Consider the following 26,248-nt stretch of genomic DNA (forward strand, 5'->3'; position numbering starts at 1 on the left):
AACAAAATGGATCTTATTATAAATTTAATACGTCACAGACAGAAAAAAAATTGTTAACTTGTGGACAGGATGTTGTGCCACAAACATTCGGTGTCAATATTTCTTTAGTACACCATATCCGGATTTCGACAATAAATGTCTCTTCAGTGAATATATATATATTAGTATGGGCACAAAAATGGCACCGTCATATGCCAACATATTTATGGGCCAACTTGAAAAACGCCTCTTGGCTAGTGCTCCATATCAGCCCTTATCATGGTTCCGATTCATTGACGATATTGATTTCAAATGGACAGATTCACAAGAACATCTTAATGAATTTCTAGAACACTGTAACTCTTTCCACCATTCAATAAAATTTACATCTGAATTCTCTATGGAGAAAATTAACTTCCTCGATACTACGAGTTACATCAAGAACGGGACCATTATAACGGACCTTCATACCAAACAAACGGACAAACATCAATTCCTTTCTCCAAAAAGTTGCCATCCTAAACATTGCTCCCGTGGTATCCCATTCAGCCAGGCATTACGAATCAAGAGAATATGCTCTAATGAAAATACGAAAGATGCTAGACTTGGACAACTTCGTAAACATCTAGTTGTTCGAGGATACAATAACAACATCATTGATAGCGCTTTCGAAAGAGCAAACAAAACTAGTCGCCAAGAACTTCTTGAGTACAAAGATAAGAATAAAGCAGCTAACAGAACACCCCTTGTACTCACTTACCATCCTGATTTTAAAAATGTGTCATCCATTGTTCAGAAGCATTGGAAAATTATAGAAAATGATTTAAATCTAAAAAAGGTATTTTCATCACCACCAGTCATGGCCTTCAGAAGACCTAAAAACATCCGTGACAAATTAGTGACTTCTGTATTAGTAAAGCAGCCTACTCCATCGCCCGGTTGCTACAAACAATGTGGTCGAAGGAATTGTTTGTGTTGTAAAGCTGCCAATACAAGCAGTTCTTTCATCAGCTCCGTTACTAAACAAAATTATACCATCTACTCAAATTCCAACTGCAAAACGGAGAACTCAATTTATATATTAACATGTGACACTTGTGGCATTCAGTATGTGGGAGAAACAATGGACAAATTTAATATTCGGCTTAATAACCATCGTTCATCGTACAAAACCAACAAAAACTGTCCTCTCACAAGACATCTTCGTTCTACGAAACATCCTTTTGAAAATGTCACTTTCCAAATTATAGAAGTCAACACCGAGTGGGACACCACGGCGAGAAGGAGAAGAGAAAACTTTTGGATCCACCAACTCCACACTTTAGAACCTGATGGTCTTAACGAAAAAGACGAGAAAAGATACAGGAAAGATAAAGAATAATTTAAAAACAAAGCATCGTCCTTTTTATCCCGTAATATCGGCCAATGGACGTTGCTAATTTCAACTTCCAATTATGTATTTAATCTATGTACTGATTAATCCACACTCCCATAGATTTGTATGTCATGTGCTGCTATTTATAGGCACTTATATTATTATCTCCAGTAGCACGCATTACACACATGTTTGTGTAATCCATTCAAATCTATCGCTATCTTTACATCATGGATAGCGCACAGCATTTCAAGAAACTAAGATCTTTAACTAAAAAGAAACTACAAACTGAACATCATTTATCTAACTTACAAAATTATATTCAAAGTAAAACTGTACCAAAAGGTTTAAACATCAAAGTGAGTCCCCAGGCACCGGGACACAAATCCAAAAGATTCATGAGCCGTTGGAATGAAATTCTGTTTAACTGCTCAATCCAGCTTCTTCAACTGTTACTTTCTTTTACAACCACAAATTACAATCAAATTGTAAATGAAATATCATATATCATCAACAATAGTAACATTTCTCGTGACGATTTAGCAATAATTAAACGTCGCCTCGCAGATATTGAAAAAATTGAACTATCGAAACATAAAGAAAAACAAAAAAATAAATTTCAAAGAGATAAAATTCAAACTGTCAATTTAAATCAGCCTATGAATGATATTAATACAACAAACCATAAGACCCCTAGAAAAAGAAAATTTAAAAGACGGAAACAAAAACCTGAAAGCATTGTTGTAAATTTGTCATCTAAAGAACTTACACGTGCTGAGGAATCTCTTTTAAGTAAAGGTTTAAATTTCTGTCCCATCCCATCAACTGTAAATAACTTTCAGCTAGACGAAGACCTAGACCAATTCGCTAGACGTTTACGCTTGAAAGATTTTTTCTACAATAGGGGCAAGAAAAACCTTGAAGAAGCCGGATTAACAGATTCAGATACTGACACCAATGAAGAAGTCACGTCCATCCCAAAATTTAGGAAAAAAAGTTCATGGAAACCACCAAAGAGTAAAAATGATAACTTGGAGTCATTCATTAACTACGTGAGGTCTGATATAAAGTCCTGTATAACAAATACAAGAAATTATAATTTATCCAAGTCAGAAAGTATAGCTTTGAAAGCATTAAAAGATCAAGAGGATATTGTAATAAAACCTGCCGACAAAGGGGGTGCTGTGGTTGTCATGAATAAAACAGATTATATAGCAGAGGGGAATCGCCAACTTTCAAACTCTAATTTTTATAAACAATTAACCACAGATCCAACGCTTAATACTATTCGAAGGATCAACACCATCCTACAAGAGATGTTCGACAACAAGCATATAGACAATGACACCTTTGATTATCTCCGACCTCTTGAGAACGAAGCAAAGGCCGGACGATTCTATATGTTGCCTAAAATACATAAAACGGGCAATCCAGGTCGACCAATTGTATCAGCGAATAGTCATCCAACTGAAAAGATATCAGAATTTGTAGACCATCATCTAAGACCTCATGTGAAAGAACTACCATCATTCATTCAAGACACAACTGATTATCTAAAGAAAATGGAAAACCTCAATCCTTTACCAAGCAATACTATACTTGCATCCATGGACGTGTCTTCTTTATATACCAACATTCCACAAGACGAAGGAATAGCAGCGTGTGAAGAGGCATGGAACACTCGTAGTGAAAAAAAATCCTCCTACCGAGTGCCTTGTTACACTTCTCAAACTAGTACTGGAGAATAACAACTTCTCTTTCAATGAAAAACACTATCTCCAGATAGACGGTACTAGTATGGGCACAAAAATGGCACCGTCATATGCCAACATATTTATGGGCCAACTTGAAAAACGCCTCTTGGCTAGTGCTCCATATCAGCCCTTATCATGGTTCCGATTCATTGACGATATTGATTTCAAATGGACAGATTCACAAGAACATCTTAATGAATTTCTAGAACACTGTAACTCTTTCCACCATTCAATAAAATTTACATCTGAATTCTCTATGGAGAAAATTAACTTCCTCGATACTACGAGTTACATCAAGAACGGAACCATTATAACGGACCTTCATACCAAACAAACGGACAAACATCAATTCCTTTCTCCAAAAAGTTGCCATCCTAAACATTGCTCCCGTGGTATCCCATTCAGCCAGGCATTACGAATCAAGAGAATATGCTCTAATGAAAATACGAAAGATGCTAGACTTGGACAACTTCGTAAACATCTAGTTGTTCGAGGATACAATAACAACATCATTGATAGCGCTTTCGAAAGAGCAAACAAAACTAGTCGCCAAGAACTTCTTGAGTACAAAGATAAGAATAAAGCAGAACACCCCTTGTACTCACTTACCATCCTGATTTTAAAAATGTGTCATCCATTGTTCAGAAGCATTGGAAAATTATAGAAAATGATTTAAATCTAAAAAAGGTATTTTCATCACCACCAGTCATGGCCTTCAGAAGACCTAAAAACATCCGTGACAAATTAGTGACTTCTGTATTAGTAAAGCAGCCTACTCCATCGCCCGGTTGCTACAAACAATGTGGTCGAAGGAATTGTTTGTGTTGTAAAGCTGCCAATACAAGCAGTTCTTTCATCAGCTCCGTTACTAAACAAAATTATACCATCTACTCAAATTCCAACTGCAAAACGGAGAACTCAATTTATATATTAACATGTGACACTTGTGGCATTCAGTATGTGGGAGAAACAATGGACAAATTTAATATTCGGCTTAATAACCATCGTTCATCGTACAAAACCAACAAAAACTGTCCTCTCACAAGACATCTTCGTTCTACGAAACATCCTTTTGAAAATGTCACTTTCCAAATTATAGAAGTCAACACCGAGTGGGACACCACGGCGAGAAGGAGAAGAGAAAACTTTTGGATCCACCAACTCCACACTTTAGAACCTGATGGTCTTAACGAAAAAGACGAGAAAAGATACAGGAAAGATAAAGAATAATTTAAAAACAAAGCATCGTCCTTTTTATCCCGTAATATCGGCCAATGGACGTTGCTAATTTCAACTTCCAATTATGTATTTTTAAGGCAGCTAAATCTAAGAGCAACATATACATGGAGCTGCAAAAATTTATTTATTTTTTTATTTTTAAGGCAGCTCAATCCAAATTCAACATAGACATTGAGCTGCAAAATTTTCTTAAAAATTTTTCTTATTTTCAAGGCAGCTAAGTTCAACATATACATTGAGCTGCAAAAGTTTCTTATCATCTACATCCGATTTCACCTGGATAGATGCACGCTTGATAAAGCTAGTTGGTCTAGCGAAATATTGCGTTTATTTTCATCATTTTGTAAATATTTTAAACATTCTTATATTTACATATTAAATAGTGTGTTAAAATTACATTGTTAGGCAATCTATAATTTTATTTGTGTAATTGAATTAATCTATGTACTGATTAATCCACACTCCCATAGATTTGTATGTCATGTGCTGCTATTTATAGGCACTTATATATATATATATATATACATAAGTACGTCTGAGTCTAATGTTACTACACTACAGCTGATCTGTAACAATAACATCTTCATGCCTTATATATCATGTACTGTAGTACGCCGCTAGATTAAAACTGACGTGGAAAGGTAACATATGGCCACCGAAAGCTCTTTATTTGAGAGCCCAGGTGGTCGTGTGGTCTAGCGGGACGGCTGCAGTGCAGGCGATTTGGTGTCACGATATCACAGTAGCATGGGTTCGAATCCCGGCGAGGGAAGAACCAAAAATTTGCGAAAGCAAATTTACAGATCTAACATTGTTGGGTTGATGTTTAGACGAGTTGTATATATATATATATATATATATATAAACGCCTAAAAAGTGTACATAACAACACCAATAACACAAAAAGGAACTATAAATGTAATTATTTATAAATATTTCGGATAACAGATATCCTTCGTCAGTCAGATTCTGATGTTAAATGAATCATCTTTAAGTCTTCTTAGATTATAAACTTTTACTAAATCTTGAAATTTATACAATAAAAAAGGCAAAACGAACATCAGTTAAGACGCTTGCATCATTGCAAAAAATATGTTGAATATGAAATAGGTTATATGACTAATTACATCAGAGAGTTCAAATAAATGTTTTAAATAAAAATAATAATGTGCGATATGAACTAGCAGAATTCTAAAGCTTTAACAGTGTCGATAATTATGATGTTACAAGAAAGATTGCGTCAATAAGAATTCCAAATAAACAGCATTGAACGGTCTTATTTCTAAATAAACAGCACTGAACGGTCTAAATTTCTAAATATTTCAGATTTAACAACTGTAGTGTAGTAACATGCATAACAACTTTGGCACCAAATGGGATAAATGAAAAGATGTAATTCGACACCATGCAGTGCTTCACATCTGGGTTATATTACTTATTATTACAGTCCCCGTTTTTATTTCTATCCTTACTCATTTCTAAAATATATCTGTTGAATATAACAATCTAAATTGCTTAATTTTTTGAGGGATGCATAAGTACCAAGCCACGTCCAACTATTTTACTTTAGTCAAAATTTGTTATTTTTTTAAACGGATGTTTGTTTTAAACATCGCAGACTCTAATGTTACTACACTACAGTTGTTAAATCTGAAATATTTAGAAATTTAGACCGTTCAGTGCTGTTTATTTAGAAATAAGACCGTTCAATGCTGTTTATTTGGAATTCTTATTGACGCAATCTTTCTTGTAACATCATAATTATCGACACTGTTAAAGCTTTAGAATTCTGCTAGTTCATATCGCACATTATTATTTTTATTTAAAACATTTATTTGAACTCTCTGATGTAATTAGTCATATAACCTATTTCATATTCAACATATTTTTGCAATGATGCAAGCGTCTTAACTGATGTTCGTTTTGCCTTTTTTATTGTATAAATTTCAAGATTTAGTAAAAGTTTATAATCTAAGAAGACTTAAAGATGATTCATTTAACATCAGAATCTGACTGACGAAGGATATCTGTTATCCGAAATATTTATAAATAATTACATTTATAGTTCCTTTTTGTGTTATTGGTGTTGTTATGTACACTTTTTAGGCGTTTATATAATTTATTGTATTGTGTACATGTATCGTTACTTGTAACGATCCAGCGCCCTCGTGGGAAAAATCGTTGACTATTATTCAGACGTTTTATATATATATATATATATATATATATAAAAATATATTAGGTGAAATATTTTAATTAGATAATTATAATCTATCTTTATCAAGGTATATATTCCAATTCATTACATTGTTTAGATAAAAGTTGTTGACATTTTATAGATTAGTTACAATTCTATATTAGTTTTTATACGACTCCAAAAATTGAACAACAAAAAATGGTCGTATATCGGTATCACGTCTTTGTTGTTTTCAGCGTCGTCTGAAGACTGATGATTTCCGGATAACTTAAGTATAAGTGTATAGAAATCAATAAAAATTTTATACAATGTTTATTACCACTAAAGGAAGGTTGGATTGTTTTTCGGGGATTTGGTCCCAACAATATAGGAATTAGGTGCCAAAAAGGGGCACAAACAAGCATTTTTATTGGTTTTCGCACAATAACTTTGCACACAATTTAAACACAAGATTGATGACCACAAAAGGAAGGTTTGGTTTTATTTTGGGAGTTTTATTCACAACAGGTTAGGAATTAGGAGCCAAAAGGGTCCAAAATTAAACTTTGTTTGATTTTTTCAAAACTTTAATTATTGGAGTTCTTTGATATGCTGAAAATAGCCATGTATTTAGATTTTCGATATTTGGGCCCCTTTTTCAAATTGGTCCACATTGAGTTCTAAAGGGTCCAACATTGAACTTTATTTGATTTCATAAAAAAAAAAAATTTTGGGGTTCCTTGGTATGATGAATATAACCATGTATTTAGATTTTGGATATTGAACCATAATAGTTAAAAGTCTGATTTTATTTTTTTAAGTTCTTGGACCACATTCATTCTGTGTCATGAACCTATTCTATGTCATCTATTAAATCACAATCCAAGTTCAGAGCTGTATCCAGCTTGAATATTGTGTCCAAACTTGCCCCAACTTTTCAGGGCTCGATCTCTGTGGACGTACCAAGCTGCGCGCTGCGGAGCATCATGTTGAAAATGAAAAAAAATATTTATTTGATAAAATATGAAAATAGATATACATTGTTTTACATCATATCTAATTTTAGAGAACTATTAATCATATCCAATGTTAATAAGAGTGTTTCCACAGTTTTTAGCATCAGGCTTGATGATATTGATTGATAAATAAGTCTCCCAAACAAAGTTTGGAGACTTATTGTTTTTGCTCAGTTCTTATTATTTTTATTATTCTTCTTCTTCTTCCTTTTCCTCATCTTCCTCTTCTTCCTTTTCCGCCACTTTAAAAAATGAACTTGTCCGCAGCGTTTCTCCAAAACCGCTTGTCAGATTGACTCAGGATTTCATAAAATGGTAGACTAATATGTCTAGGTGAGCCATCAAGGGGTCTATTAAGGGGTATGTTTTTGTGGGGGGAAGAAAGGAGGGAGGGGTTTACTATAGAACCCTATGGGATTTTATTATCTAAAATTTTTAAATGAATATAACTTGAAAACTGTAAGTGATAGATACATGCAGTTTCAGAAATGATTATAGGACGATAAAACAAATCACATGAAATTAGGGGGAGTCCCTGGGGGTCATCCCCACCCCCTTCAATTGGAGAATATGCTGTTATCTTGTAAACGGTCTAGATCCCCACCCTAAACCATATATATTCTTGAATGGGACGATGAAACAAATCAAATGAATTTAAAGGGAGGTCCAGGGGGGGTCATCCCCACTCCGTTCAATTTTAGAATGTGCTATTATCTTGTTAACGGTCTAGATCCCCACCCCCAAACCATATATATTCTTTTAGGGGACAAAAAAACAAATGAAATGAAATAAAAGGGAAGTCCCTAGGGGTCACACCACCCCCTCTTGTTTGAAAACTTGTAAACGGTCAACATCCCCACCCCTTAACAATATATATTCTTGTAGGGGCCAATAAAACAAATCACATAAAATTAAATGGAAGTTCCTGGGGGTCACCCCACCCCGTTCAATTTGAGAATGTACTATTATCTTGTAAACGGTCCAGATCCCCACCCATAAAGCATATATATTCTTGTAGGGGACAATAAAACAAATGAAATGAAATGAAAAGGAAGTCGAGAGAGGGTCACCATCCACACCCCTAAACCATATATATTCTTGTATGGGACAATAAAGCCAATCATGAAATTAAAGGGAAGTGCCTGGGGTTGCCCCCACCCTGTTTAATTTGAGAATGTGCTTTTATCTTGTAAACGGTCAAGAGCCCAACCCCTAAACCATATATATTCTTGTAGGGGACAATAAAACAAATGAAATGAAAGGGAAGGGAAGCCCCGAGGGGGTCACCCCACAACCTCTTGTTTGAAAACTGGTAAACGGTCAACATCCCCACCCCTAAACCATATATTCACGTAGGGGACAATAAAACAAATCAAATGAAATGTAGGTCAAGTCCCTGGGGGTCACCACCACTCCCTCCTGTTTGAAAACTTGTAAATGGTGGAGATCCCTACTTGTAAGCCATATATATTCTTGGATGGAAAAAAACATCAAATCAAATGAACATGGGACCAAATGAATTGGGAGTTATGGGAGCTTTGTTTAGGAGACTTCGTAACAGCATCCTGTTACAATTACTTCTTGATAGTATATAGGAAGTACACCACTAATTCATGGTACCATTACTTTCTATGTTAAATTCCTCCATTTCAACCAGGCACACCTCTTTCATTTTAAGTTCAAATAAAGTGGCAATCATTGCATGTCAAAGCAACACTTTATGGTATCTTCTACTGAAAAAATCAACAAACCTTTAATGGCATATAAGAAAGAACTGGTTCCCGGAACTTCGGATGTACCAAAACCGGTACATCAGATCTGACAAACAGACAAAATGTACCCTCTTTTTAAAATTTGGTGCAGTTTTTTTAATATTTAAAATAAAAAGTCCATGAGTGTTCTACAATGATCACCAGTCCTTCAGCTTTCATTTGATGCCAAAAATACCTAAATATCTTACATATTTTGAAAGTTACATTCGTGCGTAGGAACTATTTTGCGTTAAATATGTACTACTTTCTGGTATATGCTTTCTGGCCGGGCCTGAATTAGTGAACTTTGGTGAATTGTTTATATCTATTGATGTAAGCTCCCTTTCAATTTTTATAAATTTCAGATTTTAAGTTTTGGATTTATGTGGCTTTATTCATAAAAAAGGGGGATTTTACACACTTTGGACAATTACTCAAAAAGGCTTTCACTAATGTCCATGAAACTTTGGTGAATTGTTTATACCTTTCAATTTTTATAAATTTCAGATTTTACATTTCCGTGTTATGAATTTTTATGCTTAAAAAAAGGGGGGATTCTCCAATTTTGGGACAAAAACTAACACTTTCACAAAATTTTATGCAACTTTGATAAATTGTTTATATTTATTGACCTTAAGAGTGACAATTTTTTTGTGCATTTGTATTGGGCTTAATTCATGCTAAATTGTGACTTTATACTTGCTAAAATAATAAATTTGATTTAGTCGCATGAAAAAATATAAAGCGTTCCAGTCTAAGGTTTCTACATAACGGCAATCTTCTTTTCCAAGGGGTAGCCAATAAAGTATCAATTAATAACGGAACCAAGTCTTTGTGTCAAAATGTTTATATTGGTTGCTAAGGACAATAAACAACAAAACTAACATATATTGTCATACTAAAGGTTGTTTCTCCCTTAGAATTGTATCTATAACCTAAATATCAATAGTTTTGTGGTATGTTTGTTTAAAAAAAAAAGGCAATTATTTGCTTTGTCAAATGCCATAAGGTAGCAATACACAGTTAGGAAAAAACAATTAAATTGACACTCATAACTTTTAAACACCCTCTTTCCCCTCCTGTCTAACAAAGAAGGCTTTATATGTGTGTTATGCATGTATATACTTGTAGAAAGAGAATCTTCCATAGATTTGATTTCTAATGGTCATAAGGGTGAAATATAATCCCTTTTGGGTGTAACCATGACAACAATCTACATTTCTTATTTACAAAATATAGCAAAAAAGGGGGGTGAACATGTCACAAAAGTCTCCAAAATTTGGTCTAAAGGAAAATTTCAATGAATTACAGTGATACCTTTCCTGAATCCATAGGTTTATATCTATCAAGTGGTCCAAAAAAATCATATGCCTTCCTGCTCGTTTTTCCATAAAATTGAATTGAAAAGATCGAGCGCAAAATCTTTGTTGATAAACAACTACAATAATTTATGGACCTATGAACGGAACGGATAGGAAAAATACGGACTGTCAATCATTGAAATGGCCTATAAAACATGTTAAAATCAATCTAAATGTTCATATAAACCCACTAAGAAGGCTATATTATTCTTCAATTATCTAAAAATCTATTTTATTGTACAAAAACTTTCATATTTAAAAAATTCACAGGGGCCATAATGCGAAACTAAACTTCTAACTGTGTATTGCTACTTAAAGCTTTTAAGAAGTGAGCTGACACCGCCGCCGCCGCCAGATCACTATCCCTATGTCGAGCTTTCTGCACCAAAAGTTGCAGGCTCGACAAAAACTAGAGGCTCTCAAGAGCCTGTATCGCTCACCTGATTCTACTTGGGTTTTTGAAATCATATGAAAAATATATATAATTTGGCTAAAAGTAACAACACAACCTCATAAGGAAAGGAATATTCAGGCTATGTTTGGTTTAATTCAATTCAGTGGTTCTCTATAAGAAGACTTTTGTATGCATTTCCCATAGGGTCCTATGTTAAACTAAGTTTCCCGCTGGCGGCCATCTTGGATGATGGATCGGCTACAAAGTAACAACACTTGGTCAACACCTCATAAGGAACATCCATGCCATGTTTTGTTTCATTTCATTCAGTGGTTCTCTAAAAGAAGTCATTTGTATGCATTTCCAATAGGGTCCTATGTTAAACTAAGTCACCCGCTGCCATATTTAAAAAAAATCACAGGGGCCATAATGCGAAACTAAACTTCTAACTGTGTATTGCTACCTTAGTCCCCATTTACAGGTAATGCCTGTCTCATATTATTCCTTCTAATTACGGAGAAAATCAAGTATTTGTAACTTTTTTGGTTGACCTACGTGAGTGGGTTGTGACGTTTTAGCCTCATTTGTTGAATTCTGGGAAAAATAATATCTGTTAAAGTCTTATTTCTTATCGACAATTAACGTAATTAAAAGCGCACAGATGACGGGTGGTCGTAGCTATTAACCACAATATAAGAATGAAAGAAAATAAATATGCGTGTTCCGTTTTGTATTGATTGAATGAAACTTTCTATATGAAATTATCTAAATGTAATATAAATGTTATCGAATTAATTTCATAAATTATAGTTGAGATTTTTTCTTAAAATATCTACTGAACATTTTTACCGATATTGAACTGAAAATTATTAATATTTCTGTTTTATTAACCATCGATGTTTACAGCAATATCAAAGAATAAGATGGTGATGGTAGAAAAGACCTATGGGCGTCATGTGGCAATTATTTTATGCATATCGGACTATGAGTTGTCAATCTGTATGAAAAGATTTTCAATGCAAAATACATATTGAGAAGGAATGTCTACATGCTATAATACTCTCGTACTAGTATTACAGTATTACAGGGTTCTTGTGTCGTTTACCTTAGACGCACATCTTTTGAACATTGTTTTTTTTTAAAAGACAGAACCAATTTAATGTCATCTTTCCCTATTTTTTAATATAACTATAAGTCTTTTATCTGGCAAGAATACCCCTAAAGCGGACAAGCAGTTTTTTTGTTTCTGTTATTGAATACATAATAAATAAATCCCGAAATAAATTTGAAACTTTGATACTTTGATAAGTTTCCAGTAGTCAGCACTTCGGTGTTGACATGAATATCAATTATGTGGTCACTTTTATAAATTTCCTGTTTACAAAACTTACACTTTTTTTTTGGAAAAACTAAGGATTTTCTTGTCCAATGAATAGATTACCTTAGCCGTATTTGGTACAACTTTTTGGAATTTTGGATCCTCAATGCTCTTCAACTTTATACTTGTTTGGCTTTATAACTATTTTGATATGAGCGTCACTGATGAGTCTTATATAGACGAAATGCGCGTCTGGCGTACTAAATTATATTCCTGGTACTTTTGATAACTATTTCCAGCAAAATATTCATATTCCTTGGGCATATATAGTGCACGTCCAATTTTGGGGCCCTTTATAGCTTGTTGTTCGGTGTGAGCCAAGGCTTTATGCCTTACATTGACCTATAATGGTTTACTTTTTTTATTTAAATTGTTATTTGGATGGAGAGTTGTCTCATTGGCACTCACACTACATCTTATATATCTATGTCGGAACAGGAAATTTAGCGTACAGTACTTTCAGAACCATGTTCACATTATTATACATTATGCCCAACAATTGTAATGATGACGTATCCTTCCTTTGTTTAAGAACAGTCTTATTGAAATATAAATCTGTGATTTTACTATGTCCATAACTTCAATGAACCAAAGCAAGTTAAATATCGACCTGTATTTAATTCAAATTGGTTCTCTTCTTCTTCTTTTTGTCGAGCCTTCGACTTTAGTCGAAAAAGCGAGACTAAGCGATCCTACTTTCCGTCGTCGTCGGTGTCGTCGGCGGCGTCAACAAATATTCACTCTGTGGTTAAAGTTTTTAAAATTTCAATAACTTTCTTAAACTATACTGCATTTCTACCAAACTTGGACAGAAGCTTGTTTATGATCATAAGATAGTATCCAGAAGTAAATTTTGTAAAAAGATAACTCCATTTTTTCTGTATTTTACTTTTAAATGGACTTAGGTTTTCTGCCAGGAAACAACACATTCACTCTGTGGTTAAATTTTGTTAAAAATGAATGACTTTCTTATACTATTTTAAATTTGTACCAAGCTTGGACAGAAGCTTGTTTATGATCAAAAGCTAGTATATAGAAAGGAAATTTTGTTAATATTTGGTATTCTGTGTATCTGTATTTTACTTAAAAATGGACTTAGTTTTTCTTCCAGTTAACATTACATACAGTCTGCAGTTACAGTTTTTAAAACATTTATTTGATTCATAAACTATCCAGAAATGTTTACCAAACTTGGGCAGAAGCTTCTTACAACCAAAAGATAGTATCAAGAAGAATATTTTTATTGATTGATTTCCTCATTTTTGTTGCGCCTGGGAGTTACAGCAAAAGTAGGCGAGACACTGGGTTCCGCGGAACCCTTACGAATTTTTTAGGTATACAATAATCCATCAACATCCCATGATAACATACGGTTGACTTGTCTATTTACAAAACTTTTACCCCAAAAAAAACAAAATGTATGTTTCTTTCTTTTGTTCAATGTAAACATGTATATAATTTTAAATTTCAACTATCTATAGTTCCGTAACTTTCTCATGATCCAGGCGTATTAACGAATGGTCGACAAGTGGGTACATTTTTGTTAAATCAATATTTCTTGAATGTTTCAAACTGTCCTTCACTTTTGACAACAAGTACTTACATTTTCCCAAATTTACACTTGGAAAATGTGTAAACAGATTTTTATTTTATCAAATCTTTTTTTTTTAGAATTATTTAGATTTTTACAAATAATATTCTTTATACCAGAAATGTTATTTATAAACAAGCGTATTAGTTTAAGTAATGACTAGTATATCACTATCGGACACGCAAGACAGAGATATCGATGTATATTACACATCTGATAGTTCAAAATGGACAGTTACAAGTTATCGGCTGTGTATACTGATCAATACCCTCAGAAGTGAAATGATGCATGAACTTGCAAGCCCAACAGGAAATTGCTTGAATACCTGGACGTGTCACCTCACAATACCTTTGGGAGTAATACCTTTAGTCATGCTGATGATAAGATAAGGGAAGGTCCGAATTTATTTTATATAAGTTTATTACATAAAAGAATTATGAACAAATTAAGTTTTCAAAAACAATTTTCCCGGAAAACTTATTTATGATCATTTATGACTTTAAACTTTGACTATTTATCTCATTCCCATATAAACATTTAAAAACCGACAGACCAATGTTATTTACAAAAAATAACATTTTCCGTATCAAGTTAGTTAGTTGGATAAAACAACAGCTTTCCACACGCAATGACGACTGCATTATGTTACTGTCGTTTTGGTCCTTTGTGGTTCATAGACACATCGTAGTTTCTAAAACGGAGAAGAAGACAAAATGGCGGCACGCGAAGAATTGATACTCTAAATATAAAATCGATAGTGATCTCTTATCTAGCAGAATAAAACTTTAATATCTATAAATTTGAGCATTTTTATACACAATGGACATGGTATATCTTCTTTTGATTTTTTTGCGGAGTTTCTCTTAGGTGGCTACCATTTGATTTTTTTTTGGGGGGGGGGCTAGGATGAAATTTGAAAAAAAGGCAGGTTAGGAGTTTTGAGTAAAAAAAAAGTCAGGATGAGACACTTGCAAAAAAAAAGTCAGGAGGACAATTTAGTTAAAAAAAAGTCAGGATAAAGTCAGGATAAACTAAGACAAAATTTTTCATCATAGCCCCCCCCCCCCCCCCCCCATAAAAATCAAATGGTAGCTCCCTTATTTGGCCTCAAACATCATTTTAAGTATCTGTTACATTTTTTTACATTTTTTAGTTTTATTTCAAAATCCCAAGTAATATCAGGTGAGCAACACAGGCTCTTGAGAGCCTCCAGTTTTCAGTTCTTTGACTACATTCATTTTTTGTAACAAACCTATGCTGTGTCAAATATTCAATCGCAATTCAAATTCAGAGCTGTTAAAAGTTTAAATGTAAAAACTCTAATTTGGCATTTAAGTTAAAAAGGTCATATCACAGGGAACATGTATACTTAATTAAAGTTTCAAGTTGATTAGATTTCAACTTTATCAAAAACTACGTTGACCAAAAACTTTAACCTTGAAGTGGGACGAACAGACAGAAAGACAGACAGAAGGACAAAGTAACGGATACACAGACCAGAAAACATAATGCCCCTCTACTATCGTAGGTGGGGCATACAAATTAAACAGTCTAGCAGAAAATCCATAGGAACCTGATGTCAAGATGGACACAAAAAGCATTTGATGGTATTTTTATATCCCCACTTTGAAAAGGGGGGTATACTGTTTTACCTCTGTCTTTCCCATGAATATTTTTTGTCACATTTTTCTCAGGAACTACAATACAAGGATTTCTGAAATTTGGTGTCAGGGTTTATATAAGTACTGCTATACCGTGTAATGAGTTTTCAGATTCATCACTAAACAACTTCCTGTTTATGAACACTTGTATTATTTTAAACATGATAACCAAGTTGAAAATTTTGGTCACATTTTTCTCAGGAACTACAATACAAGGATTTCTGAAATTTGGTTGCAGGGTTTAGATAAGTCAGCTTCACCGTGTGATGCGTTTTCAGATTTATCACTCAACAACTTCCTGTTTACCGAACACTTGTATGATTTTACTCATGATAGCTAAGTTGAAAATTTTCGTCACATTTTTTTCAGGAACTATATTACAAGGATTTCTGAAATTTGGTTTCATGTTTTACAATTATTTATACAAGTCAGCTATAACGTGTGATTAGTTTTCAGATTCATCACTCCACAACTTCCTATTTACCGAACACTTGCATATTTTTACACTGTTAAAATTATCCACTTGCGGCAGGGATATCATCAGTGAGCAGTAGCTCGCAGTTTCACTAGTTAACTTTGGTTTGGCTGAGCGCTGGAAAATATCTGTTTGACAAAGAATTATTTAAAAATTTTACAGAGAACGAACAAAGAAAGTATACTCTATGTACAGTAGAAAGCCTGCAGAAGAATTGAAACATTTAATGAAAGAAATGCAGGTTAATTATGTGATTTTAGAAGATTCCTGGTGCAATAGAAGATCCAAGTGAGTGTTTATCTGAACAGTTTTTATATACCCATCAAAAGGGACATATTCTGATTTTAAAATGTATGTATGTTGGTACATCTGTCAACACTTCATATAATCATTCAAATTCTCTTTAATCAATGTTCATGTCATTTTAACGTTATAATAATTCTTTTGATTTTGAAAATATTTGTCTTTTTTCGTTTTCAGAGTTACAGGACCATTTGAATTAAGGCAATTTTGCACACATCATTAACTCTAGTATGCCTGGATTGATTTGATATTAACTTCACATTATTCATACCTGTCAACCTGTGACGATGAAAATGCAGGTCATGACCTGCATTGAAGGATCAAATCTCAGGTCATAACGCGTACGAACTTTTTCGAGCCGAATTTCAGTATTTATGGTACATTTTCTTATAATGTATATCAAAGATACCAAAACATCAATGCATGTTCACTTGGTTAAGTCATTATTTAAATTTCATTTTTATACATTTTTGAAGCTTTATTGCATTAATTTAATATCTTTTTTTTTTTGGTTATATATGCATTTGAATAGAAAATTTGTTATGCAATTGATTTATAATCTCAACTTCCTGAAAATCCCAATATCCCTGCAAGAATGTGTATCGCGTAGAATTGATTACGAAAGTAGTTTCGGAAATATGGTTTATCGAAGTGTAGACAAAGAGAAAAAATCTAATTGACCAATCCAATTCAAGTATTTGAAGATATGCAAATCATATAAGAATTATATATATATAACTATTCCGTCTTCGTGCCTTATATATCATGTACTGTATTACGACGCTAGATTAAAACTGACGAGGAAAGATAACACCCGGCCACCGAAAGCTTTATTTTTTGTGAAGCTGGTCGAGTGGTCTAGCGCGCCGAATACAGTGCAGGCGATTTGGTGTCACGTGCTCAGTAGCATTGTTTCGAATCCCGGCGAGGGAAGAACACAAAATTTGCGAAAGCAAATTTACTGATCTAACATTGCTGGGTTGATGTTTCGACGAGTTGTATATGTATACAGAATGTACACAGCCATGTATCACCATCACTGCTGGTGATCCGATGAATAAATCTGTTGTAGAGTTGTCACTAGATCAGACGTAATTATAAATATGATTATTTCTGTGACTGTATTTTACATTAATTTGTAGGATCCTTTACTATAGATATTTCAGGTGATCTGTAACTATTCAACTTCATGCCTTATATATCATGTACTGTATTACGACTCTAGATTAGAACAGACGAGGAAAGGTAACACCTGGCCACCGAAAGCTTAATTTTTTGTGAAGCTAGAAGAGGGGTCTAGCGCGCCGGATATAGTGCAGGCGATTTGGTGTCATGATATCTCAGTAGCATTGGTTCGAATCCCGGCGAGGGAAGAACAAAAAATTTGCGAAAGCAAATTTACAGATCTAACATTGTTTGGTTGATGTTTCGACGAGTTGTATATGTATACAGAATGTGCACAGCCATGTATCACCATCACTGCTGGTGAAATTTGTAAATATTGGGTGAAGTTTTTGCTTTCAATAATGACGACTTCACTTTTAACTTCTTACAAGAGACCATACTGCCTAGTAGGTTTTATAGAAGAATATCACATCAATACACACGATACTGAGTGTACTGAAATTATCATCTTCTCTTTTACATTAAATGTTTTCAAAACCTTTTTTTTTTCAGACCAGGCTGTCAGATGGCGGAGATCTGGGATTTAGAAGATACAAAGAACAGAGGAAAGGAACCACTTTGTAGTATTTTGCAAAGAGACCCAAAACCATATTTTAAAACTGTTTTTAAAAATGCTGTATATTCAGTTTTAAAGCCTATTAAGTGAAAATCCTATAATTGAGTTTTTATTTACAAAACAAAATTTTAACAACTTATCAGCTTTGCATTATATTATATATAATATATGACAGACTCGGTACCATTGATTATGGGATTATAAATCTCAAAAGTTTATTACCAAATTATAAGTCTAGTCCTACTTTAGAATTCATACTCCATCAGTAACTAATTAAGGATCTTTTTCTCTAATTATTATCAAATATATTCTCATATTTAATCAATAAAAATCTCCTCACAGTGCATCCCGTATTCTATGTCATATATGAGGTTTCTCAACATCTTACGAACGGACGAAAATCGCCTTAACTTGATGTAACTTGCCGTAACGAAAAAAGATGGAGCACTCACTCTATTCTAATTAAATCGACTATCGGATGTGCACTTCCTTTCATTAAGATGTATGCATGCAGGTTTCTTTTAAACCATTTTGAGTTGTGGACATATCAGTATATAACTAACTATATTACAATCAGTTTTGATGGTGCTGTAGCAAGCATACTTGTCATTAGAATATACACAACTCTTATTACTTTTACGATATGAATGATTCCCCTCCCCAAAAACATTTAAAAAAACATATAGATAAATAGCGGTTTTAACGACATGACATATATATCAAAGATGCACGAAAAATGCCGCCTTTTCTTGCTGTTAGGAGTGGTTCCTATTATTTATTATTGAATTCTATCGAATAAATGTGGAGATAAGTGAAGAAATTAAATTGTCTTAAACGACATCTTGTCTTCTTTATCCGTTTTTCGTCGACTTTTGTCGAGCCTGCGACTTTTGTCGAGCTTGCAACTTTTGACGCAGAAAGCTCGACATAAGGATAGTAATGCGGCGGCGGCGTTAGCTAACTTCTTAAAACTTTATATTTTAGAAGGTGGAAGACCTGGATGCTTCATACTTTGTATATAGATGCCTCATGTAACGAAGTTTCTATTAGTCACATGTCCAATGTCCTTGACCTCATTTTCATGGTTAAGTGGTTACAAGTTAAGTTTTTGAGTTTTGGGTTTTTTCTCATACTATATGCAATATGTCAACTATATTTGGTGTATGGAAATATGTTATCATCTATATGTCAGTCACGCAGGTTTTATTTGATCTTGACCTCATTTTCGCGGTTCATTGCTCAGTGTTAAGTTTTTGTATTTTGTTCTGTTTTTCTTTAAACTATAATCAATAGGTCAACTATATTTGTTGTATGGAAGAATTGTAAGCTACAAATGCCTGCCTGTCATGGTTCATCTGACCTTGACCTCATTTTCATGGTTCATTTGTTAATGTTTAGTGTTCTTGATTATTATGACAGATCATGGAAGTATTATATTGACAGGAACTCCAACAAGCAGACTTCAAACGTTTATAGTGCGATGCCGCAAAATCTTTAAGTATCTGTTAATTAACTCGACATGTCTTTTGGATGCATGGGATTTCATCAAATTTTTGGAACCTTGTGAAAGATCGTAATTACGGAACATACCGAAATAAACGGATGTATACTTAATTGTCAAGGAAATGACATTTACTGACAGTGTGAATGACAAATATGTCAATATTTACGAGTTTTGCTGCTTAAAAACAAATAAAAAAGAAATGAAACGAAATTCTCGCAACTGTTTTTAACACATAGAAAAAAATTATAGAAAAAACCTGAGGAGTAAAAATACTCAGAAGCAATACATATTTAAGTATAAGCAAGGATTTGTATAGAAATCCTTGGTATAAGTACAAATGTAACAGACAATCTTAAAAAAGGATTTTTTATTCATAAGACGGTCGTTGGCTAATCACGGGTAACTGTATATTTTAAGCTTGAAAATCATAAAATTTTCATGTAAACTAAACAGAAAAGTTATCAGTAATAACTATTGATATTTCGGAACTGTTTAGCTTTTTTAAAAACACACCAATAAATTCAAATGTGATTTCCATGATAAAAAAAAATAACTGCTCAGACACAATTAAAGTGATCGTTCTTTAAATGCATTCAGAAATATTTAAAGCCATCCGTAAAAATGAATCTGTCAAACATCAGAATATTCTCGGACTAGGTTGAATGTTAATATTTATTTACAACGAATTATCATAAAAGGTGTAAAAATTAATCTGATTGACTCGTAACCTGATATTGCTATATATAGAGGACATCACATGACTTTTTTTGTGTGTAATTATTAACATCTTTTAGTCTTTAAAATATATTTGATAAGTAAGTTAATATCATTTTACGATAGAGAAAACCATATATCTTTGAGTTACACTCGATATTAGAGTTTACGATCTTTTACTTGAACTTTAAGTTATCTGGCGCCATCTGGCACACTTCACGCGCATCACATTATTTTCTGCTAACACACTACTACTGACTCACTTAATTTTTATAACACGATATTTTCCGATTTTCTAGTTATATCTAACATATATAAAAATATATCTAACAAAACCAAAAATAATCTGAACTTCTTTCCAATTATAGTTAATTTTCTTTTGTCATTCTGTGAAATGTGGACCGATTTTTTAGATTGTTTCAGCTGTAGTTTTTATTTATTGAACAGAAACAGGTGTCGTTGTCCATGTAGCGATTCGCAAAAAGCCACAGGTGTTTCCGTGTTTATTTACATTGGTAGGTAGACAAGCCCTTCGATAACAGATCACGTGATAAGATCAGTTTATGTAAACTTTACAGGCGACAGAGGCATCGCAGATACCCCACAAAGGAGTTATCACGTACTTGACAAACTGAGTCGGAAGCTTTTATTTTCTTAAAGAAATCAGTGGGATCCGAATGTGCTAATTTTTCGTTGGAGTTCCTGTCAATATAATACTTCCATGGGACAATCAACATAATATCAATGATTAGTAAAGAAGGCGAGACATATCAGCATGTGCACTCTTGTATTAAGTATATATATTTAAAAAAGTTACTTTACACTTATACATGTATTTTTATCAAGCAGAATATGTGAAAAAAATGGATTATATAACGATTTTTGTGTTAGACCTATGTTGCCACCTTTGATTTGTTTATGAAGTGACAAAATTTCATCTCTCTGTAACTTTCAAAATTCAATCATTATTATTTGTCCACAAATAGGTATAGGAAAAGATTAGTCTACTTTGGTGGAATTATAAGAACTAGCTACGGTCATAGGCACTGCTGATATATTAGTATGTTTGGCCTACAAATCCACGCAAAACATCTCAATAATACGGGTCCAATAATACAGTGAACTGCTGATCTCACGTAGATATAGAGTTGTGTTTTTTAAAGTCCAGCGCACTGGAGTGTAAAGTCTGGCGCTTTAGATTTAAAGTACAGCGCAAAAGATGTTCAGTCCAGAGTTGGAGATTTAAATATTAAAGTTGTGTCCTCTCAATCACTTTTCAATTCTTTATCAAATGTTAAAATCGTCGTGAAATGCATGAAATACTCGTCACTGTAAGTTTTATTAAAAAAAAACATCCAACAATCACTCAGTCAAATGCAAACCAAATGCGCAGGTTTTTTTAACAACGACTTTTAAAAACATTGTTCTTTTTAAATGGATAAGGGAGATCAATCAAACGCATATTCGACATGTAAATAAACGAAACTCAACGCATTGTTAAGCAACATTCAACAACACAAATCCAATTGGAACAATAATGTTTAACCACAACAATAAATTACAATGTTGCCAAATGAATATTAAACTGTTTACTGTTGTCTTAAAAGACGCTGCAATATCGTTAGAAATTTTTACTGCATAAAATTACAGCTCCCTAACGATACGTTCTTCGAGTTTCGTCCATAAGTAAGATGTTGAGAAACCTCTATTAGCAAAGTTGTTAATATATTTTAACACCTGTTAGCACATTTTGAATTCAAATTCACAGCTTTCATTATACATTTTTTTAAATTAATCTTTTTTAAACATTATCTAAAGTTATATAATTGTTTTTACAATACCAATCCAAAAATAAAAGTATAACAGTTTGAGTTTAGTTTAGTTTTCGCCGTACCTACTCAAGCGAGAAAACCAATCTCGTTAAGATGACCAACCATAATCTAAATATGTACTGTTTTAATAAATTCATATAAATCAAAGATACTGACAGGTTTTCATCGTTCCTACAGCAACTCAGGTGTTGGATTTATACACAAATAGATAATATTAATAATAGTTCACGAACAGAGCGTGCAATATATTTAAAAGCAGTTAAGTTTATTTACAGAAAAGTTTATCTTTTAACATGTATTTTTGTCATTCAGCTTGTTGCTATTGATTAAATATTAAATTCCACTAAGCAGTTTTTGTTCTGCGATTCATGTTTACTGTCGAATATTGATACTAGATTCATTTTCACTGTATGGGCGATTCATTCTATTGTATATATTTTGCCATCTTCGCTAGCCAAGGGTTACGATCCACTCCCGTTCTCTGAGAACGGGAGTGGAACTGGATTGTTACCCTTGGATAGTGAAGATGATATTTTTCATTTTCACAAAAGAAATTAATTTATGTTCATCATCTAAAATCAGCTGACTCTCAAATTAAATTTATGAAACAGAAGGTTGATTTTATGATTGAAAGTCTGAGGTAGAGTCGTTCTTGAATATATTGTTTTGAAAATTGATCTATGTTTTATTTCAACATGTTAAAGTAGTTTTTTGTTCCGGTCTGATGATTTAATGCAGAGTTATGGTCCTTGGACTTAGAAAATTCACTGAAATAATAAGTTTTCCACACTTTCTTTCGTCATACTTGAAGATATTGATTGTAAAATTGGTATATAATTTAATTATGACAAGTTACAGATCAAATTTCGTATTTTTTTCTGCTCTAATGATTGTGTGCAGAGTTGTGGTACTAGGACTTAGAAACATAACTTAAATGATCAGTTTTCAACACTTTTTTTCTCATGATTGAAGATATTGACTTGATATTTGTTACATAGTCTACACCATCACAATTTATAGATCAGGTTAGATTTTTGTTTTCAAAACAATGAATTTTTAATTTGTAGGAGATTATGTATTACATGTACCATGAAATAGTCACAGAATATTAATTTCTGATATGACATTGAAAAGTTATTTAACTTTATTCTGAGAAAACACACATTCATGTTTATTAGACATTTTGAAGATAATAACAGATAAGTTTAACAGATTTTAAAAAGACATTGTATTTATGAATAATTACATTATATGTATGTTTCATTATAATACTTTATTTTGATTGGCAAACTGCACATCATGTGTTATTCCGTAAGCAGTTGCATCACTCAATAAAACGTTTCATTCATGATAACACGTGGTCCCACAATAAAGTGCACAGGTGAATAAAATACAAAAAGTATTCCGCGCTTCATACAAAAGTACTTCGGTCAACGCTCTTACACCCCAATAAAATTACAAAAAGAAGCATTCAATTCTTAATTAACAAAATTTTGAATTCTTGTTTCTTTTGTTTGATAAATTGTTTGAAGAATAAGCATATCAAAGAACCCAAGAATTTAATTTTTGATGAAATTAAACAAAAGTTAAATTTTGGGATCCTTTGGACAATGAACAAAGCCCATATCGCATAGTCAGCTATGAAAGTCCCCGAAATGACAATGTAAAACACTAAAAACGAGAAAACGAACGGCATAATTTTGTAACATATTTTTTGTATCATATTCAAAAGTTTAAATAAGCCCATACCGCATAGTCAGCTATAAAAGGCCCGGAAAGCTTGTTATTTGTAAATTACAACATTTGCAGAAGAAATATATTAATGAAAATCGGCAAAGAAATATTTTCCTTAATTTGTGTACAAAGAAGTAAGTTCGGTAAGACCACTTTTTGGCCCCAAAATATAGCAGTTTTACAAAATTGTTAAAAAATAAACTTAACTATTTATTGGAAAGTAAATACTTTTCAGGCATCATTGTCAATATAATGGAAATTGCGACTGTCGTACAAGTGAGCGGTTTAGCGCTATAAAACCAGGTTCATTCCACCATTTTCTACATTTGAAAATTCCTATACCAAGTCAGGAATATGACAGTTGTTGTCATTCGTTTGATGTGTTTCATCATTTGATTTTGCTATTTGGTTAGGGTTTCCGTTTTTGTGACCCTCGGAGTTCAGTATTTTTGTGATTTTACTTTTTTCTGTTACATAAATATGGGCGGTTTTTTGACAATGCAAAGCACATATATCGAGTACTCGCATCATTAAGTCATGCTTAATTAATGAAATCTTCACAATTTTAGCATTTGTGTTTAATCTTTTTATTTAAATGTTAGTTGCATTTGATGATAATAGTTATCAAAAGTACCAGGATTATAATTTTATTCGCCAGACGCGCGTTTCGTCTACATAAGACTCATCAGTGACGCTCAGATCAAAATAGTTAAAAAGCCAAAACAAATACAAAGTTGAGGAGCATTGAGGACCCAAAATTCAAAAAAGTTGTGCCAAATACGGCTGAGGTAATCTACTCCTGGGGTAGGAAAATCCTTAGTTTTCGAAAAAATTCAAAGTTTTGTAAACAGAAAATTTATAAAAATGACCATATAATTGATATTCATGTCAACACCGAGGTGCTGACTACTGGGTTGGTGATACCCTCGGGGACGAAACGTCCACCAGCAGTGGCATCGACCCAGTGGTGTAAATAGTTATCAAAAGTACCAGGATTATAGTTTTATACGCCAGACGCGCGTTTCGTCTACATAAGACTCATCAGTGACGCTCAGATCAAAATAGTTAAAAAGCCAAAACAAATACAAAGTTGAGGAGCATTGAGGACCCAAAATTCCAAAAAGTTGTGCCAAATACGGCTAAGGTAATCTACTCCTGGGGTAAGAAAATCCTTAGTTTTCGAAAAAATTCAAAGTTTTGTAAACAGAAAATTTATAAAAATGACCATATAATTGATATTCATGTCAGCACCGAGGTGCTGACTACTGGGTTGGTGATACCTTCGGGGACGAAACGTCCACCAGCAGTGGCATCGACCCAGTGGTGTAAATAGTTATCAAAAGTACCAGGATTATAAAATTGAGAGTGAACAACAGATGCGACCACTTTCTTTTTGACAAAATCCATCTGAAAAATGACATATTATATCATATTTGATAGATTTTTTTAAAAATCACATAAACTAATTGAATCGACTGAAGTAGAAACTTTTAATAAGTGTTTAAAAAACATCAAAAATTTTTTAACAGATGAACCTAAAATTTGAGGCCAAAATAGACCCTTACCTTTCTCATTATTTCCCAGTATTATTATTTTGGAGATGTTGAGAAGTATTTTTGAAACCCAAACTCAATATTAGTGTTTTAAAACTGTTTTTTCGTAAGAATGGGCAGAATATGCGCATAGTTTTTTATATATAAAAAAAATAGTTCAAATGGCAGAAGAAACTTGTCTCCCCACTGGGTCACATATGGATATTTCGTTTTCTAGTTTACGTAAAGTAATATTATCTGATTATGCTGATCATGTTAACATTTGATATAATACTATCAATTGAAAAGGGTGAGTAGGACGTTTGTAAGGAAGAAACGAGATTTGAATACCTAATAGGCCATTTAATACATTCATGTTGCACCGGTAGAGAACTTTATTTAATTTTATCTTATTGATGTTAAGATTGTTCATGATGAAAATTATTGCTTTATATGTATCAGGGTTTGCAGTAAAAATATTGGTAATGGAAGTGAGTTACATTTTACATATTTGAAATAAATTTATTTCTTACTTAGTCTTCTATTTGTTTATTTAACAAGTGTGCTCGCAGATCAGCGTGTGCAATAATAATTTGGTTCACAACAAGGTACTTTGACTTTGTTACATTCATATAAGGTTTGTACGATATGCATTATACACATTGTAATATTATGGAGGAAGTACTGATATTGTTCCTTTTTGGGGCATGAAAATCAACGAAAACCCTACGGCACTGG

At 33.0% G+C, this 26,248-nt stretch overlaps 1 protein-coding gene across 2 annotated transcripts in view; it reads left to right on the forward strand.

The window, feature by feature from the left end:
- Positions 1-26,046, forward strand: part of LOC134708031 (protein C-mannosyl-transferase DPY19L1-like) — a 311,728-nt gene extending 285,682 nt beyond the window's left edge. For both annotated transcript variants that reach the window (XM_063568274.1, XM_063568275.1), the window contains 2 exons: positions 16,313-16,438; positions 18,131-26,046. In XM_063568274.1, coding sequence (XP_063424344.1) covers positions 16,313-16,438; positions 18,131-18,284 — 280 coding nt within the window. In that variant the 3' untranslated portion in view covers positions 18,285-26,046. The remainder of the gene's footprint in view (positions 1-16,312; positions 16,439-18,130) is intronic.
- Positions 26,047-26,248: the final 202 nt, after the last annotated feature.

Source organism: Mytilus trossulus, chromosome 2 (genome assembly GCF_036588685.1).
Source record: "Mytilus trossulus isolate FHL-02 chromosome 2, PNRI_Mtr1.1.1.hap1, whole genome shotgun sequence".
Classification (NCBI taxonomy): domain Eukaryota; kingdom Metazoa; phylum Mollusca; class Bivalvia; order Mytilida; family Mytilidae; genus Mytilus; species Mytilus trossulus.